Genomic DNA, 20,761 nt, shown 5'->3' on the forward strand with positions numbered 1-20,761 from the left:
TATGTCAAGTTACTCTTCTAAAGTGGTCCTCAAAGGAGTGTTTATAAATAGAAACAAGGGCTAATACCTGTAGCTATCTTTCTGGGTGCCCCAAAACTGCTCACCGTCCCCATCTCATGCAGCAGGTTTTCCAGGCAGAAATACATGAGAGTTATTTGCAAATAGTTTCATATCTTGAAAGGGCGACTTGGCGCAAAACACTTAATCATAATGTGTCAGCGTTGTTTTATTTTTCTCCAACACAAAGCACCACATTACACGAGGTAAGAGTCTGTAATTGGATTGTGCTGAGATCCTTAAATCTGCATCTTCATTTAATCCAAGGACGATTGTATACATTGCTGACAGTCTCTTAGGGTAAACGTTCAGATGGTGCAAGGAGAGAGAGGAGCTTGGAGTAGGAAAAAAGATGAAGCCACTGAAATGCCAATTTTATTCGTAGTTGGTAGGTTTATAAATATATATTACATTCTTACAATCTACAATACATTCTAAATACAGATGGATTCAATCAAGGCATTTGTGGGTGGGGTGGGGTATTCAATTGGACAACCTAGGTTCGGTGGCAGTGAGAGAGACTTTGTAATCAACTGAAGGCATGGGCTCAGTCTGGAATATAAAGGAAGATTAGGGGGGGGAAAAACCACCAAACCGTAGTTCCTTGGCACTTTGCCACTGGCTTCTGGAGATTAGTTCTGGACCAAACAGATGACTCCTCAGTTTTAGGGCAGGAGGGCACTTCAGATTCAAAGGGCAATTATTGGAATTCTACCGTATGTACATATAAGAGGAATGAGAAAAGACAATCATCATTGCTGGATGAAACAAATGTTATTTACCAAGCTTAGCCGTTCAGCTATCAAAGTATATAGTGCCTCTCCATGGCCTCCACACTGCCCTATACATGCGCTCAGCGGTGGGTCTGAAGGAGCATGATCAAAATGGAAATGAGCAAAAGGGGAATGAGAACAAAGAACGGGTCACTGTTGGTTTCTGAGATCAGCACAAGTTACATTTACCCAAAAGAGAGTGGCCAACTTTGGTAAATTACAACATGTAAAGCAAGTACCAATTTCGTACCAATGGCTCCTGTGCTTAGCAGAACTGCACTGTGGATAAATAAATGTGGATCTGAGAGAAGGGAAAAGCCACCAAACTTCCAAAGCAGATCAATGCTAATAAGTGCTGCCAGGATATCAAATGAGAGTGCTCCAGGAAAATGCTTGGGGAATACAAATTTAAACAGGAAAACCAGATAAAATGGGCTTCTTAAAAAGACCTTAGGTCTCTCAAACCTGTCCAAAGCAAACTTTCCTTTATATGAGCTGTAGGTTGATTATAGATACCTTCTCCTATTTTACAAATTAAGAAATACTGAAAATTGGCCGGCAAAGTTTATTATCTCAGCATCTACTTAAAAAGAGAGTTTCAGTTATAATTGTACATGTGTATCCATTCTCAGTGCTTGGGAGGTGATCATGCTGGTCTGTAAACAACTCAGTCACTTTTTCCCCCCTCTTGATTCTTTGGAAACTCATAACTCTGCAACTGTGTTTGCTGCACTGCTCACAGTGCAGTAGTTTGTCAGCTTTAAATTAACGTTCTCAGTTGGATGTCCTTTGCTTGTGTCTTGAATGACAAGCTTCCTTTAGTTGATCCGTTTATTCCAAGCCCGATTTTCGCTTTTAACCACAGCCTGATATTGAACATTAGAACTGTGTGAGCTTTGTAATATCTAAACTGTGTTGGAGTTTGCTATTTTTATTGATTTCCTGGGAAACCTCAGAGAATGAGATCTTATTATTTTGCTAAGTTTTTTTTTTTTCCGTGTTGCCATGCATCAGAAACCTCACACGCATTTCACTCCAGTCTCCAAGCCCATAGAAGACTTGAATTGGATGAGTTGTCCAGGTTCTCTGCTTTCTTAGCTGGTTTTGGGTGGCTTTCCGGGGCTCCACTGAGGTATTATCCACCACTCGACTTTGATTTGCCAATGCATTTTTTGCCCCAATACCCAAAATTAAAGGCAGAAAGGTGAGTGAAAAACAAAAAACAAAAAGGTCCTTAGTGTCTTGTTACACATTTTCATGTAATCTCTCCATATAGTTTTTTAGCTCTTTGCACTCCCCAAGATCCATATCCTGGCATACCCATTTAATATCATCCTCACTACTCATCAGGATGGAGTTGACGGTAGGGCACCCATCATCAGAGGAAATGGTGGTAAAGGTGGTGAATTTGACTCGTTTCCGCTTGGAGGTAGGAGAGGTGGTCGGTTCACTTTTCTGTTCTTTCCCTTCGATGAATGTGGACTCTGATGACCTGAAGGCCTGGCCATTAGCATTCTTTTGGGCATTTGTGTTGAGGAGATATTTGCTCTCCTCGAAGTCCACCCCTCTGTCAATGGCAGTGATGCACTCGTCTTGTTGGGATGAGAAGTTAATGTGATTCTCCAGAAGCTCTGTCCTGTTGCTCAACCCAACCCAGTCATGAGAGTGGCTCATGCCTTCCTGCTCTTCAAAGGGTACCTGCTTGTGCCTGTACTTCAAAGCAAAGGTGACGCAGTTGATAAGGAAGACTAGGATTGCCAGGCAGAAGACTCCCAACAAAGCATACATTCCTATCTCCAGATCACTGAGCCCTCTGGGCGTCTGCACAAAGTCATTCTCTTCCAAGTCCCCATTGCTTCTTGGCAGATCCACCTGTGCAGGGAAACTCGTGAAGTCTATAGGAATGTTCTGCAGGTGGCTGTCATCATCCAAAAGGCTTTCTCTGTCCTCTTTTTTACTTAAAACAGACCTGTCAGTGGTAGTTCCTTTGCCTTCCATTCGGCCCATTGAGGAGCTGCTGTAATACTGCCCGTCTGGCCTAGCTCTGTCCTGCAATGTGGTTTTCTGACGCCGGTCACTTGCATGGTTTTCCAGGTGGACGCCAGCCCCACTCTGCTTGCTGTCGCTGACATTAGGGTTGGCGTCGCTCTGTCCAAACTTGACTTTAATGCTCCCGCTGCCCACAGCCAGGACGCTCTTTCTTTTGGATTTCTGGCATGGTTCGCTGATCACCATCTCCACTTTCACCAGTGCCCCCTGACCTTCTGTCTCAGCAGCGATCACAGGCCACTTGAATTTGGGGTCATGGTGAATGGAGACCACCTTTTCATCTAGAGAGGTAGCCATCAAGGAGAAGTCTTTGATGTTGTAAATATCCAGGGGCATGACGGATCCATCGCTGAACTGGACCCAGCAGCTGATGGCTGCTTCCTGTAATATATAAAACAAACATGCACGCACACACAGAATAATCAGAAAGGGAAACACACTGTCTCCCCACCAATCTCCTCCTCTCCCCCCAAACCATTTATAACCAGGACAGAAATAAATCTGAGCCAGAAAATTAATTCCTCACTGAGGCATATACAAAAAATACTAGTTTAAACACCCATTGGTAATAAGATTTGTTTTCCCTGGAGGTGCTAAAAGGGAGTTGTGTCCCCTGAGATCTGTGGAGTCTATTTCGGCACGAGAATAAATTGCATGTCAAAAGACATTACCAGCTACTGAGATCATTTACTGCTGTTATATATTTAAATGAAAAAATATTTATTGCGTTATTTCCAAACTGCTTAAGAAACAAAGTCTCCTCTTATTACACATAACACATGTTAAAAGCACCTAATCTAGCAAATAACGCCACAGTGGCTCCGGGTCTTCGAGCTTTGTTTTTGCCTTGCAGCAGAAAAATGTTTTTGTACAAGCTGGGTCAGTGGGGGCTGTTGTTGTTTAAGTGAAATACTCAAGGTAAATTTCATGCTTGCTAACAATTAGAAGCAAGACAACGCTGCACCTTTGTTTAGAATTTGACCTGATCTCACATTCACAGAATTTATTGCCTCAACTCTCATCCTCCCTCTGTGCTGTTTAAACCAGCATAATCATTTAATAATTTCACATTGCTCTCCTTACTGGGAACGTGCTTTGAAATAGAATGTGCTAAGCAATGGGAGTAATCGGGTGCCGATCAAATCTCATACAACCCTGCTAGGGTGAACATTTTCCTTTCTGGGTTATTACATTTTCGCCAGCATTCTGACTGTGGCACTGCACCCAGCAGAGGGATTCAAATAGACTTGATTTCTTGGAACTGAAATGTCAGCACGGTGTAGCATGCTGGGGCTAAATGCCATCAAATCCAGCTTTTGAGCTGATTTCAAGGTAGTCTGTTTAGCTCCAATGTCAGCAATGGATTAGCTCATTGGATCTACTTCTAACTGTGTGGCATTGTCTTTTTGGCTCTTGGAAGACTATGGGAACCTGATTTTTATCATGCTATGAAGACAATAGCCCTGTGTTACTTCTTATCCACCAGCTCAAGGATAAGGCCCTATGATGAATTAGAGACTCTCACCAGTTGGCCAGAATTCAAATTTATTTACCCTGATCATTTACGTTTAAAACGCAAAATGGGATTAAACATAAAGGGCCCAATTCATCCTGTGTGTCAATCCATGATCTTCCCAATGAAGACTTTGGTATAAAAAATAAGTAATTTCAAATGCAGACAACGGCATAAGAAAGAACAAAGATTAACCAGTGAATGATGACAAATTTGTTAAATGATCCAGTGTTTTCAGTCTCAGTGAATTGTGAATGCTGTCAGCGCAGGGTTGCTGAGAGTCAGTGCATGAGTGGGCCATGTGATTCAAGCTCTCAGGTTCCTGACACAGGGGTTTCAAAGTATGGGTGTAGAGCGTAGCGCACTGACTGAGCATCACACGGGATCAGAGTTTGGGTCTGGCATTCCTGGGACCAGCAAGCGTTCAGAGCTCAGACAGGAGGAAGTGTCTGGTGCTGCTCGTAAGGGAAAGCTCAGGAAAATGCTGGAACAAAGCTGGTGGACTCTGGTAGGAGCACTACTCGACTGTCCTAGTCAGACAGAGGGGTTGTCCCAATGTGGAGCTTTTGAAGGGGTAGAGATGGGCAAAAGGGAATCAGCTCTCCCTTAAGAAACCTCCATAACATGGGACAATAAGAAAGGGAGGTTCTCAGGAACATGTAAAGTACTTATAGCAAGTAACTAAAGATGGAGGAGTTTGGAATTATAGCAAGTCCAGCCCCCTCTGTTATCAGTTTATGGCACAAGAGAGCCAGCTGGGTCAATCTGGAATGATTCCACCAACATCAGCAGTCAGCTCAGCAAGAATGAGAGAATCTGGACCACAGTAACTGAGTGAGGGGAACGCAGAGCTCTTTCCCTTTATATCTCCAGACAATAGACTGGTGCCTTTATTGATGTCCTGGTAGGAGCTTGAGAGGTGGTGTGTTAATTTTTATGGAATAAATGGGGGCCAGAGATCCCAACAATGGGATGGGGGAGGGGGGGTTATAGTGTTTATTTATGGCATGTGACTGGGTCATCTGTGGAGCTTTGCGTTATTTATGAGCTGTGAACCGAGGAGATGGAGAAGCTTTGTTTATTGGCTCTTGGATTTTTGTTTTACAGACACATTGCCTTTTTTTATGGGATCTTTGTTTTTCTATTAAGGCGCCTGGTGACCTTCAGATGTAGGTGCCTATAAATTACAATGTTTGGTTAGAATAATATTAATAAAAGGCCACCCGATCCCATCAGCTCAGCTGGCGGGAAATGCTGAATGGATTGGGGCTCAGAAATGGATCACGTCAGTGCGCAGAACACACAGTACCTGCTTTGGTGACTGAAGAAGCTCTTGCGCTACTGCTGTAGCAAAGATGGCCTTATTGCTTCCTGGGCTGAGCTGCAGGGAAAGCGACAGTCCAGTTACCAGCTGGACTCCGAGGTCTGTTATTGTCACCTTCTCGTCCAGAACTGTCACGGTCTTCTCGGCCAAAATGGCATCCGAAAGAGGGGACAGTATCTGAATAAGGAAATCGGTGTTAGCACTGGACATTTTTGTACAGCACCTAGCATAATGGCATCCCAACGGGCCCTCTGGTGTTACTGTAATGCAAATAAATAATCAGTTATACTACTAATTAGTGGACACATTTAATATTAAGGATACCTTGATACATTAATAATAAATGATAGATTAATAAATGGTTAATCAGTTTTCATAAATTAATATACAGTCCAACAAGTAAATAGGTTGCTTACGAATTTGACTAATTTTACATTACATTTACTAATTTTACATAATTTTACTAATGTGCTTATAACTGCTACTTACGTCTGTAACATGCTTAGAACAGCTATTAACAATTTATTCATAGAGCTGGGTGACATTTTTTCAGCAAGTAGTAAATTCACTTAAAAGTGCATATTTTGGGTCACCGAAAATTATTTGTGAATTCAGATCAAACTCAGGGAATGGTGACATTTTTTTCCAGAACTGACAAAACATTTTGTTTCCACATTGTCAAAATGAACCGTTTTGACATTTCATTTCAAAATGACGTTTGCAATGTTTTAATCAACTGAACACATTTGGTGGGGAGGGTGGGTTGTTTCAGTGATAAAAACAGTTTTGGTTAGAAAGTAATCGATTCCCCCCCAGATTTTTCAGTTCAGCCACCCCACTGAAAAATCCATGGTTCACTCAGCTCTCTTTGTTAACCCATTGTTATAAGTTATTAATTAATTATGGTGAATTAGAAATGTAACCTTAATATTAAGTGCAATTTAATTGGAAATAATTAAAACAGTATACCGTTCAGGGTGGGGGGTTGACATAGGAAAACCTTGTAATAAGAGTCTAAATATCACAACACAATTTGCAGATGATCTGTAGAATAAGTTTCATGCCAACTTCTTGCCCTTGGGAAATAAAGGATAATAGCACACTGCAGAAACCTGTTGTGACAATGGGAGCGAAACAGACAAAGGAGGCTTGTTATGACTAAGAGGGAGGTGAATACATTGAACAGGAGAGGTTGCTGGACTGAGACAGCACTAACCACGGACTTGTATATGGAAGGGGGATTAGATAAACCAGGCTTGTGTGGTGGGCTACACTTTGCCAAACACGTTCTTTAAACATACCTTGCTATCCATTTCTTTTACTTTGAATTCCCTTTTCAGAGTCACTCAAAATATTTATATGCACTTGTAGTAAGCACTGCAAGGCTTGGAGGGAAAAAAATCCCAGAGCTTTGGAGGCTTCTAAAAATACCTTTATTGAGGCTCCCAGTCATAGCAGCCCCAGAAGCCCATTTCTCCAGGACTGACAATCAGTGTGGTTAATCCATGCAGATGCAGATATCTAATGGGCTGCCCGGAAAGTCTGGGCTCATGGCCATACCTGGGGATGGGGAGAAGATTATCTCCCTATCAGCCCCAATACCTCTTGATAGGTTGTATGATTTGGAATATGTATAGGGGATTGATCTTCTCAGTTCTGGGACCCTGCCTCTTGATCCAGTGACAGGCGACCACAAGAGGTGTTAGCAGAACTAGCGTCTGGTTTTTGCTCTGACACTGACTCTCTCTGCGGCCTCGGGTAAATCACTTAACTTCACTAGGCCACAGTTTGGCCACCTGTAAAATGGAGTTATTGGTCCAAATTCTCTGCTAGAATTAATTGGCATAGCTCCACTGAAGTCAATGGAGCCACACCGATTTACACCAACAGTGAATTTAGCAGAATGATACTTATTCTCATCCTTTGTAAAGCACCTAGAAATGCTAGGCTAGAAAGCACTATACGAGTGCTGAGTGTTATTATTGCTTTGTGGGTGTCCCTGTAATGTTTATATTCTGTAACACAGGACTTGAACTTGCATAGTTTCAATCGCAGGAGTTCCATATTTTCCGTCCTGATTCTTCAACCTGCCCTAGTTAATATCAGTTTTACTGTCTTGCTTTGTCAATTTAGGCCCTGACAACGTTATTTCACCAGCTGCCTCCCTGGTGATATCTCCAGTTGTGGATCTGGTATAAAAAAAGTATTAGTCAAATATAGGCAGAAACAGATTCTGCAGTTACATGGACTGGGATAAAGTTACTGAAGCTTGCAATCTATATGCTTCAGGGCATAGGCTGGGAAGAGAAAGCAATCTGTCCTATCCCCCCACCCAGTACAGTATTGCACCATTGAGTGCATTATGTAGATTGTTACACTTTCTACTGAAACACATGGTCTTTGCTTCTGTTGCAGAAGGGACACAGTACTAGATGCAGGATCAGTGGCCAATGTCTGCATTCAGGTGTGTTAAAAAAGTTAGCTGTTGTGTGAATGTAGGGCTGGTGAAAGCCCTCGACACTGAAAACTGCTTGTTGTCTGTAGAACAGACACGGCTTGGACACTGTCCATGCAACCTTCCTTGCCCATGTGCCGCAGCTCAGACCGAAAGGTTCACCATCTCATGGAGAGAGGGTCATTCAGCCTTCAAGTCCACTCGATCCATGGCGTCTCCGTGGAGACTGCCAACAAGGGGTATATTTGTGCCAACTGTGGTGTTTTTTGTGATGTAGGCACTACCCAATGGACTGAGACCACCACTCACTTTTGACATAGGCCTCCAAATAGGCATTGGATGTCAAAAGCTTTCATATACTACCAACTCAGGTCAGACTCAAACACATGGCCCAACATTAACAGTGAAAAACTTTGTATTCTCTTCCTAATACCCAATTTCTGTCTTCCTATTAAAGACAGTCCCTTGAAGCCATGAAACCTAGAAGTGGTCAGCTCTGTGGGCTCGGTGTGTCCAGTTATAAAGATAAGAGCAGCTTGTAAAATTCATATCTGGATCCAGGTTTAGATTTCAACCGCCTTCTTCCCCAAGGTCTGAGGGTGTTGGATCTGGGGGACTTTGGTTTGACTCCATTTCTACAATCCTATTCCTACTGTAGGGACTCCCTGGTGATGACTGTCCAGTCCTGTTCTCAGTAGGGCCAGGTAAAGCCTGATACACCAAGGTGAAGGGAGGAAAGGGTGCCCAGTAGCCAGTTTTCCCTACCTGAATTGTCGTCATTCCAAGTTCCTGTCCAATCAAAACCTGTCCACCTTGCAGCTTAGCGATTCTTGGCTCCTCCACCTGCATGAAGTCACTCACCAGTTCCGTGATATCGACCTGCCAGTCAGAGCCCAGCAAATAGCTCAGCTGGCCACCTGGGTCCGAGGGCTCGGCTACAAACTGTGTTAAGACTCGCACCATGGCGTGCTGGTACTGCAGGGTGCAGCCTCTGCCCTTCCGCTCATCCTCTTCTTCATCGTCGCTGTCTCGGGCTGGTCTGGCAAAACAGCAACATCAAAAAAATCAAAGCAACCCACCAAAAAGATTTGAACGTCTCCCAAGGAATGAGTGCGGGGCTGTGTGCAAGGCTGTAACAGCATGTTAAGCACTATAAAGACATCCAACCTGGGAGTTGGGGTATCATTCTCAACTCCTTCCCCTCTCTTGCCCTGCATATGTAGATTATGTCCAATCTTGCAGCTTCTTCCTCTAGAACATTGCCGACAACGTAAGTTATATTCCCTCATCCCATGTTCAAAATCTTCATTAATGATTGGACGATGGGGTGGATGTGCTCTCAGCAAGTTTGTAGATGACACTAAGCTGGGGGGAGTGGTAGATACATTGGAGGTAGGGATAGGATACAGAGTGACCTAGATAAATTGGAGGATTGGGCCAAAAGAAATCTGATGAGGTTCAACAAGGACAAGTGCAGAGTTCTGTACTTAGGACGGAAGAATCCCATGTACTGCTACAGACTGGGGACTGACTGGCTAGGCAGCAGTTCTGCAGAAAAAGACCTGGGGGTTACAGTGGACAAGAAGCTGGATATGAGTCAACAGTGTGCCCTTGTTGCCAAGAAGAGTAACGGCATATTGGGTTGCATTAGTAGGAGCACTGCCAGCAGATCGAGGGAAGTGATTATTCCCCTCTATTCAGCACTGGGGAGGCCACATTTGGAGTATTGTGTCCAGTTTGGGCCCCCCACTTCAGGAAGGATGTGGACAAATTGGAGACAGTCCAGCAGAGGGCAACAAAAATAATTAGGGAGCTGGGGCACATCAGTTATGAGAAGAGGCTGAGGGAACGAGGCTTGTTTAGTCTACAGAAGAGAAGAGTGAGGGCGGATTTGAAAGCGGCCTTCAGCTACCTGAAGGGGGGTTCCATGGAAGATGGAGCTAGGCTGTTCTCGGTGGTGGCAGATGACAGAGCAAGGAGCAATGATCTCAAATTGCAGTGGGGAGGTCTAGGTTGGATATTAGGAAAACATTTGTCACTAGGAGGGTGGTGAAGCACTGGAATGGGTTACCTTGGGAGGTGGTAGAATCTCTATCCTTGGAGGTTTTTAAGGGCTGGCTTGACAAAGCCCTGGCTGGGATGATTTAGTTGGAGTTGGTCCTGCTTTGAGCAGGGGGTTGGACTAGATGACCTCCTGAAGTCCCTTCCAACCCTAATCTTCTATGATTCTATGATCTCTCCCCTGGATTATGGTAGCCTCCTGGTCTCACTAGCCTTCATAGTACACAGAATGCCCACACCCCTGGTTCACACATAAAGTAGCTGCTAAAGTCACCTTCCTTGTCTCTGATCCCACCACCCCTCACCCATCCTCTTGGAATCCCTCCAGTGACTTCCCACATCGAGTCCAAGTTTTTCATCTTCACCTTCATCCTCTTATCCCGTGACTCAACCCACTCCTTCTACGATGCCAGACTTGTCTGTGCTTTTGTCAGCTACAGACACAAATATCATCTCTGCACTCTTATCAGCTACCCATACCAACATCTCCACGCAGCAGTTAATGCATGGAAACCCCTCTGTGAATGGATCTGCAAGGCCATGCCTTCAAATCTCTCCATCAGAACCTCTCTACTGTGAGGCTTCAAAGACACCAGGCAATAAATGAAGGGCAGATGGGAGTAGTTGGCACCTACTTTATCGATTTGTTATAATAGGAGCTAATAAAATTGTCAGTGTATATAAACCCATAACCCTCTGGCCCCACCCTTCATGTTCCACTTGTCTTCGCAGACTGTAAGCTCTGTGGGGCAGGGACTGTATCTACACAGTACCTAGCACAAGACAGCCCTGGTCCTGACTTAAGCCTATTGTAATATTAACATGGAATAAATAAGTGACGCAAACAAAATTAGTAATTACTATGTGTAATAAATAGTTATTAATAATAAATTAAGCAATGGCATCCCATGTACCAGGCCTCAGACTAGACAGATCTAGTCTTTGCCGATGTCTTGTAGTATGCTACAAGTGAAAATACTGACCCTGCCAACAAGCTATTTCCATTTAAGCCACTAGTGCTATAAAAGGAAATTGATTTTCAGCACAGATCCATGCAATCTGTGGTTCCGTTGCCCTAACAAGTACCATGCGACAGCTGATTGAATAAATGTCTGGTGACCTTCAGGTTTACACCGGAATTGCATTAAGGCCAAATGAGTGTGTTCAGATCCGCTGTCCCTGCCATCCTCTTGGCATGTGTACAACCCAGATTGAACATTCACTAATGAAACCTACCTCTTGCTAGAGATGATGGGGACCCGCCACCCCTTGATCTGGTTTAGTTCTGTATCTGAGACCTCTATCTGCAGTGGGAGGCGAGGAATCCAGACTGTCATTTCCAGTGGGGCACTCAGATGCTGGTAAGTAAAATTAACGATGACATTCACTTTGCCTTTCATTTCCTTCCCATTGACAAAGACATAGTCACATCTGTCAGAAACCTGTAAAAGGGAAAGGGGGAAAAAACTAATGAGTCTCTGCACAAAATTATAAAGCTCACCCCGTGCTGAGTGAGTGGGAGGGAGGAAGAGAGAAGATTTGGGTTTGAACTAGTTCCAAACTCTGAGGACAACTAGCAACAACAAGAAAGATGCCTGGTTTGCCATTAGCAGTCTGCATAATTAAGGAACACTTGTGAACAAACAGGCTTTTCCTGCCATAAATATTTCCAATGTGAGCTGTTTTAAAAGAACAGCTCCATTCTGTTCTCAGTTCCCAGCCCCACCACTAGGATCTCCGGCTCTGAACTTGTTCTGGCTTTGTTGGAGACCCACTGAGTCATGTTCCTGTCCCCCAATAAATCAGACAGCCGGTATTAACTATTCCCCCTCCTCCAGTTGGGTGTGAGTCCAGGGAAATACAATGTACACATCAGGAGAATCAGATGGGTGGGTGCCTGCACAGGATATTCAAGAGGAGACATATTTCCCTAGTCAATTCTGAAATGATGCCCCCGAGGGGTGATACGGATTGCTGTATTGCAGGAAGCAGCACTAACGATTCAGTAGGTAGCACTCCTGCCCTCTGAGTCAGTTCTGGACCAATATGAAAGCATGGCATTAGGGGTGCTGTGCTTCTGGGGGTGCCACCTTTCAGAAAAAAACCAAAGCCGAGCTCCTCACCATGTGAGTGAGAACATTCTGTGCATTTCTGTGAAGTGGTGTGGACAGCTTCTGGATCTTTCATGCTTCCTCTGTGGCTTCCCTCCTGTCTCTGACCTGTCCTGGTCCTGTTCCCATTATCTCTGCAACTCCTTGAACAGCCCCAGCTCTCCTGGCCCCATCACACTTCCTTCTTCTTGCGTCACATTTCTCCCCTCTCCAATAGCTTCCCAACCTTCCCTAGTTTGGATGAACTTTGGCCTCTTGTCAAGTGATGCTAACCCCGCATTGCTTGCCCTACTGCCCTGCACCATACAGAATCCAAGTGACTTGTGGGTTATGGTGGGATGCTCCAGCCCTGCAATCCTTGACTTCATTGGGAGTTTTGCCTGAGTAAGGACTGCAGGAAATAGTCCTTAATGAGGGACAATGGAGAAATGGAGCTGGATCACAATCAAAACAAACCCACCACGCTAGTGATGGCGGAGCTGTGATTAAAATAAGGCTATGTTTGGGGGCCCGGAAACGTTTTTTTTTTAGTTTCATAAAGGATAAAAATACATTTTTCGGGCAGTACCGCAGAAAGCAAACAGAAAATGGTATTTTGTTGTTCAATGGAGACGGAGGGAGATTTCTAATCCACCCATATTTGGAGGCATGTATTCATCGTGTCAACAGGGCTCCATTTATCAATTTGTGGTCTTAAATCTCTCTTGATACAAAAAGCACTCAAATCGGATTGAAAAAAGTTTTATTGAAACAAGTCCCGAGAGGTTTATTATAATTTACTGCCTGGGCAGTTCTTTGAAAGACGACACATGCTGAGGCTTACTTGATATTAGCATTTCCCCTCCACCTCTCTTGAAATAAAGAGCACTTGATTTTTGCATTTTAAAAAGCTGAAAATATAATGCCTTCATTCATGTACAGCATGAAAGGTAGGGGGTGTGTGATGTATGATAAAAGTTATTAGTTTCATCGAGAGATGGGGGAGAACCAGACTTCATTCTGAACCACTTCTGAAGTCTGGTAGTTCAAATGAAATGGAACTCCTATCTAACCCGCTCCTGGTTTTGTAAACCCAAAACCCAAATCCAATGTCCTCATCCCTGACACTCGAGACAAACACAGAACTGGTCAATGACTCCCCGATCAATTTCCGTTCTCTCCCTCCCACCAGCACACCCAGCCCAGTAACCAACTGGATCCGCTATCTATGTCATTTCTTCCTCTGGAATAAGAAAGTCTCCGCTCAACCTTCCGTAGAAGATGCCTTTACTTGCTCAGATGTGACCCAGAATCCATTGGCTGCAGCAGTTCTCCAAAAGAGGTGTGGCGGGTGATAGCACAAAGGATTCTGGGAGGCCAAGGGCTTGCTGCAGCCAACTGAGCAGAACCAGAGACCTCCTGTCCCTTTGGAGGATGAACCAGATAGAAACTCTAACAGGAGAATGAGAGTGTGGGACTGGCCAGCTGATGGGTGTTCAAGGCAGTCCCAGTACTCTTGAAAGGTAATACCCTAGGCAATCACCAACTTAGCTTATCCCTTAGGCTGCCCTGGACTTGCCATATAGGTTGATGGTGGAAGGGTCCACATTAGTGGGTTAGGATCTGGAAGGGAAGAAGTGGTCATGTGACTCTACAGCTGACATAAGGAGAAGACACATCTGGCGTCCAAAAGCTCAGGGTGGGCTACCCAAGCCTACTGCACTATTGTGAGTTTAACAAGGGTCTTACGCAATGTCCTTTCCAAGCCATTTCTGACAACACTTTATTCATAACCTGTAGCCATGGCCATCAATACTGCTGAGAGTTACTAAATCTCACTCAAGCTATTTGGCAGCTATTGCCAGCATCTAGGTGAGCCGACAAGACCTGTTCATTACAGCTAGTTAAAATATATGAGTAAATGTACATGTCAAATAATTTATTAACTACCACTTTACAGTGCTGATGATCTGAAGGAATGATCTATTAAAACCCTGAACTCTTTTCACAATCCATTACCAGCCAGACCTTCTTTTCCATTATGTGGATATATTTAATATTTCTGACTCCGGAATGCATAATCTTGCACTTATCTGAATTTAATGCCGTTTTCTCCTTTTCTGTTTAAATGCTGAGTGAATTTAAATCTTATTTAAATATCACCAGCTTTTGTGGCACAATTTACATCCCTAGTATTTTTTTTTTCAATACCAAAGACCAATATGAAGGGCTTAATAGCAAAACCATTTCCACATTTTTCTGTCTGTGCTAGGGTAGAGTAACAAGAATCCTGAAATTCCATCAGTAGTTACTAATTGCTCTGGGATGCTTAACTTGTAGGCAAGATCAGAGGACAAACTTTTTTAGGCCAAATTTTGTCCTTCCATGGGAGAGTGGGGAGACTATCTATAAGCAGAATTTGTACTATTAAAAGTATTATGGGAGTGCATAAAGGCCCAACCTACGATCAGGAACCCCAGTGTGCTAGGTGCTGTACAGACAAATGAAAATAAAGAGACAATCCCTGCCACAGAAAGCTCACAATCTGGGATGATATAGCACTTTGGAAGGGGACCTTTGCTGGGCAACTGAAAACTAAGAGATCCCTGATTCTCACTGGGGCCTTGGCTCTAATGTAAAAGGTAATATTAATAATACAGGGCCAGAGAGTGTGATCTGTAAACAGGCCTGAGCTGAGGGTAGAGAGAAGCAGCAAAGCTCTGAGCGAGACCACGTCATAGGTTGCACAGACGGGTCCAGGAGCGGGCACAGTGTGGCATCACTTCAGATGCTGCAGCTCTTGCCCTCCCTTTCGCTGGGTGGGTGGATTGTTGGGTGTGGAGGATGGATAGCACCCCACGGGCACTAAAAGAGAGCAGTCCTTGCACCTGCATCTGTGCTAAGGGCACGATGCTGCCCTAGAGGTATTGCGCTCACATTCTTCCCACCGGTATTCTACAGTGTCCTGTCCGTGAGCCAGGCAGTGACTGCTACTCCTGCTCTATCTCTCACCTCACGGTACCTTCTCTGCAGGAGAGGATTTTCTATTCCCCGCTAGCACTGCGCTTTCCTCCTAATCCTTCTGTTGTTTTAAATGATGCTCCGACACAGAACATCTTTGGTGTGCTAATGAGCTTCAGCCGCTGCTTGCTGGCTCTCTCTTTTCCTCGGGATTCCAGGGAGGAGAAAAATTGGACAAAGCCTCAAAGCAGGCCTTTACACCTGAGCCAGTGCAGATCAAAGTTCAAGCTGAGGTGGCCCGGAGGAAAATAATCAGCTTGAGAGCAGAATGCCTCAGATACTTGCTTGCCTCTACGCGCTGTAGGCCAGATACTGCCTGCAAATGAATGGACTGGAGATGGGGATTTTCCTTTCTCAAGTCGGAGGCCAGTACATCAGCTTACAACTCCAGTGCCTCCCTTCTGACTAGCTATGCTATGCAATTATGCAGTCTTAACTAATTAACTCAACGCTTTGGGGAGGCAATTAATCAAATATCTTCATTCCCCAGAGGGGGAAGCTGAGGCAGAGAAGCCTTTTCAGTGTCTCCCAAGACCACGGAGCCGGGACTAGACTCCCCAGAGGCTCCTGGGGACAAGTAACTTCTGACACTGATCTGAGAGTCAGACACAGGGTGAGGTTCTGTGCCGGCCTTGAGGGGGCTGCAGCTCAGAGCATGCAGCCCTGGGGGTCTAAGTAACATGCGGCCTCCCTGAGCTGTCCTGCGCGTGGCAGCAGTGCCCAGATTCTCCGCAGCACTGCGTGTAGCAGTCATGCCTCGGCATGCTTCTCCCACCCCCAGCCTTGCCCCTGCCACACCTCAGCACTCTAAGGCTGCAGCCGGCAGCAGCCTCACAGTGTCTGCAGCAGGGGAGTCCTCCCCCAGCTGGATATACGGCTTTTAGGGCATCTTTATGCCCCTCTGGCCCTTTTACGTGGCATAAAGGAACCGGCGCGGAGGTGAGAATCTCGCCCTTTGAATGGAGTTACTCCTGATTTACAGCAGGGTAAGAGGCGAATCAGGCCTTCAGATTTTAAATTAATTGATGCTCATGCAATGGAGAGAAAAAATAAGGCTGTGGGGGCAAACAGATTTCAGTTCTAGCTTCCCAAGGGTTATAAACAGAGAGTAAACCAAAACCCTGACACTGCTGTAACAATGATTTAAAAAATACCTGGATCTTGTGCTTTTAAGATGATAATTTATAAAAACAAACAGATGCAGGTGGGCAGGGAGGTAGTGACAGGGGTTTGGATACCCAATCTCTCCCGTTTACCGTTCAGTAAATGAAGAGAGCAATAATCATGCGATCATTCAATTCCCAGACAGTCCTTTAGTGGTAGGATGAAGAAGCACAATGGCTCGGTTGCAGTTTGTTCACAATGCCAACAGAACAGCACCAAGACATGGTGAAACATATACTACCTTTTCATAAATCAGGCCAGGGCATACAGAAACAGGTCAGCATTAAAATGTCAGATTCACCTTGCCCTGTGTTACTTCTGACATGTCCAAACCATTCATCTTAAAGCAGAAAGAGAAAATTCAAGAGGAGAGAGAAAAAGGACAAATGTTTTCCAAAAACCTGCCAGTTTCTCTGTCAGTCTGTTTCGTTCTTGCAAATAGTTCTCTGGGTGGCCTACGTGAAATGAGTTTGATGGGTCTCAATTGAGTGCCCTCGGGACAAGCGCGCACATGGTAAGCAAACAACAAAAAACAGCAGCACAACTGACAGCCTCTGGGTAGTTTCAGTAGAGGTTGAGGACTCAAAGGCAGAGCTGATTGGGAATTTTTCACTGAAACTGTTTTTTGTCGAAACGTGCCAATTTGTTGAAACCTTAACTTTTTGTGGAAATGTGGCTGTTTCAACAAAACTTTTATCAGGGAGGTTTCTGGTCAAAACCAGAAAGATAGCCCCCCAGAATAGTCAGTAGCTTAGTGATTAGGACCCTCAGCTGGGGTGTAGAAAAAGTTTTAAGGCCAGATTTAAGGCCCTTTTGTGCCCGATTCAGAGTAGGGATGCAAACTTGGTGTCTTCCACAGCCCAGGTGAGTGCTGTAGCCAATGTCTTGGTTTTTGTTCCACATCGCAATGTAAACACATTCTGAAACCTCAACGCTTTCCACAAAATAAAATTCTTGTTTTCTAGCCAGCCCTACTGAACAAGTCATGGAGACTGAACTATCCCTCATATTCCTGCAGCTGGCCTGTCCAGGTCAAGATTGATGGGGGCAGAATGAGGAAGCTTGTACTACTACGGCCTGTTCTGTACTTGTATGCCTATTTTTAGATATATAGATGGATTTCAGTTCACAGGTCTGTCAAACCACCACCTTTCTAGAGCATAAGAACATAAGAATGGCCATACTGGGTCAGATCATCGGTCCATCTAGCCCAGTAGCCTGTCTTCCGACAGTGGCCAATGCCTGGTGCTTCAGAGGGAAAGAACAGAACAGGTAATCATCAAGTTATCCATCCCGTCGACTCTTCCCAGCCTTTGGCAAACAGCAATCCCTGCCTATCCTGACTAATAGCCAATGATGGACCTATCCTCCAGGAACTTATTTAGTTCTTTTTTGAACCTTGTGATAGCCTTGGCCTTCACAACATCCTCTGGCAAGGAGTTCCACAGGTTGACTGTGTGTTGTGTGAAGAAATACTTCCTGTTGTTTGTTTTAAACCTGCTGCCTTTCATATACACTAATTCATATACACAATCTTAGCTACCAACATGCCCTGTCCCCAGTAAAGTCCTTATTCTTCACCCTTCACCATCTTGAGAGAGAAACAGGTAAGCTTCAAGTTTATTAAACTCATGAGCCCAGTGAATGAGCACTCTGTGTGAGTGCGTGTGTGTAAGCAATCACACTTCTCCTTCTAGGAGTGTTGTAGGATATCAGCCCCAAATAAGTTTATTTACCTCAAAACAGACAATTTCCAGAGAACCGGTAAGCACATTTTAAAATGTAGATGCCCCATAAATATCTCTATATGAAATAATAATCTGTATATGAAATGTGAAATAAGAGAGCCCCTTTCCAGCAACCAGGATGGATACGAATGGGACCCTGTACATACAGGAGTGCACAAATTCACCCTGAAATGCACACACCAAATCACATGGAGTGGGGGGAGGCACCTTCCCCCCGCCCTCCCCCCAGTTCAGAAAGCAGAAGATGATGGCAGGGAAGCAATATCATGATTTCTTCCAAATAAATCTCATGGTTTTCACACAAATCTCATGATTTATTTTCCTTCAGTCTAGCTTCTGATTTTTGAGCACTCAGGGCTGGCGATGTGCCGTCCCACTGAAATGAAACAAACTGAGAGGGGAAAGAGGACGGTGAAGGTTTTCTTCTGTTGCTAATGTACTGTTGTCCTAGTCCTCTCGGGGCGCTGGCCACTGCCCGGTGCCTTAACACAATAATGCCATTAAATCATAACAGTGCCATTCTCTTGCTAGAGTTTTATGGCCCATTGTATCACAAGTTACCACTGCCCTCCATTTAATTTACAGAGGATGCAGTTAGCTCCCACGAGACACTCGAGATAATCTCTCAACATGGGGAAGCTTTTATCTCCTGAGGGGACGGCCTCTTAAATCGCATTTGTAACAGTGAACTTGGAAGTATAGAGAAGTGCCTGGGGTTTGTTTTGGCTCCTGCAACTCCCCTTTTTCTCTTACACTGGTGAACAGCTAGAATGGCTTTAGCAAGCTTCCCCTGAGTCACATACTTACATCTAATCTTAGTCATCCAGGGCAGTAGAGGTTAGAGACTGCTTGTCACCAGCACAACACAGAGTGATACAGCCGAATTGTGAAGTAGGTGTGTGGCTGTGTCATGAATGCACTAAACAAAATAAATAAGGCAAATTGGGTGTGGGAATCCATCGTCAGTGCTAGAAAATTTGTAGGGTGAGGTTTTCCAATTGGCCTAACTAAACACTGATGTTAATGGTAGAACTTCAGGAGGAATAGAAGCACTGAGTCATTTCAAATATCCCGTCCATTAACTAGTCATTCTTCTTGAGACAAAGGCCAACCTCCCAGACAGAATTGTGCAAAACGTGTGTTATGTAGCCCAAGACTATGGGCCCAACTCATTTAGTGTCACTGCGAACTGGAAAGTCACAAATTGAGGAGCTTTTCTCTGGAAAGCAAATATGGACTTAAAAGGTTGAATTCTTTGTTGTGCCAAGACACCTTAATTTTCATTGTTAAAATGTCTGATTGTGTAGTAAAGAAACCAACCTTTCACTCCAAAATAGCACATGGACTTTTCAAGCTCTTCAGTTTTGATCACAAGCAAAATAGTGACAAAGCTTCATTATTTTTTTCCCCACAAGAGAGAAACACAGAAATGGGAGTTTATTTCTTCTTCTTCTTGATGATGGTATTGGATTAAGAGCTCACTATCCTATTTGAGCTAGAAAACACTAAGATCTTGGCATCCCTGTATAATACTGGGGCTTTGTTCTGTCAGCAGAAGTCATCAACAGAAGCCAGAAACTCCTGCAACCAGGCAGTGATTCCCCACACAACGTTTCACGTCTGATTTGGTGCTGCTTTGCATCTGTGTCATCATGTACACCAGTGCAAAGGGCATGTGAAGAAGGTGTAAAATGCTGCCACTGTTGTAAGAGAGGAATTCTGACTTGGTAGCATTCTACACTCACTTTCCACAGGTACAAAGGTCTCTGAGAGGTTCCCGGCAGTGAAGAATTGTGATAGCTAGCCTGTTACAATAACACCTCTCGCGCTCCTTTCTTAGAAGCCGTCTGGGGTAAATGTTACCTTGGATGGCTAACTCAACAGCTAGTCAGAGCCGCATTGTGTTAGTTTGTTGGGCTGAGTGGATTAGTCAGGTCTGGTAAGAAGGCAGGAAGGCCAGAGCATTTTGCACTTTACATGGAAGTTTACCGCATTTCTTTCTCAGCCCAACACCAGACTGAGGCACTTCCTCACCTCGTTAACATCATTTAGCCCACATGTGATATTGATTAAAAACCCTTACAGGAAACTGCTTTCTTCTCCTGCGGTCATACTGTTGGCACTTTTACAAAGAGACACCCAATAAATCTATGAAAATGAGAAGCACATTGGTCAGTTATGAAGACTCTGGATTAGGGCATCTTGAGGAACGGCCGATTAGGAAAGGAAGTTTCCACTGTTCCCACTTGACAGCCAATATTTCAGGAATGCGCTGTGCGCTAGGCTTTTAATCTTAATATATGGTTATGTAGGACAGTAATCCTTCCCCGATGCAAGCACTCTCTCTTTATAACACACATTTCAAACACAGACCTGCCACCTCGGCAGGCTTACAAGACATTTGCTGATTTAGCACTGCATACTTTGCTTAATGCACAAGTATAAGTGGTAGTAGTTGGCAAGAGAAATTATATTAATGACTCCTACCTGAATCAGTTCTGTCATT

General features: G+C 44.3%; 1 protein-coding gene across 1 annotated transcript in view; it reads right to left on the reverse strand.

Moving 5' to 3' along the window:
- Nucleotides 1–224: 224 nt before the first annotated feature.
- Nucleotides 225–20,761, reverse strand: part of TMEM132D (transmembrane protein 132D) — a 356,906-nt gene continuing 336,369 nt past the window's right edge. Inside the window, exons 6-9 of the mRNA XM_067539747.1 lie at nucleotides 11,469–11,674; nucleotides 8,937–9,210; nucleotides 5,702–5,893; nucleotides 225–3,260 (exon numbers count right to left, since the gene is read on the reverse strand). Of these exons, the coding sequence (XP_067395848.1) occupies nucleotides 2,076–3,260; nucleotides 5,702–5,893; nucleotides 8,937–9,210; nucleotides 11,469–11,674 (1,857 nt within the window). The 3' untranslated portion in view covers nucleotides 225–2,075. The remainder of the gene's footprint in view (nucleotides 3,261–5,701; nucleotides 5,894–8,936; nucleotides 9,211–11,468; nucleotides 11,675–20,761) is intronic.

Source organism: Emydura macquarii, unplaced genomic scaffold, assembly GCF_026122565.2.
Source record: "Emydura macquarii macquarii isolate MOO-44397 ecotype Brisbane River unplaced genomic scaffold, CSIRO-AGI_Emac_v2 contig_554, whole genome shotgun sequence".
Taxonomy (NCBI): Eukaryota; Metazoa; Chordata; order Testudines; family Chelidae; genus Emydura; species Emydura macquarii.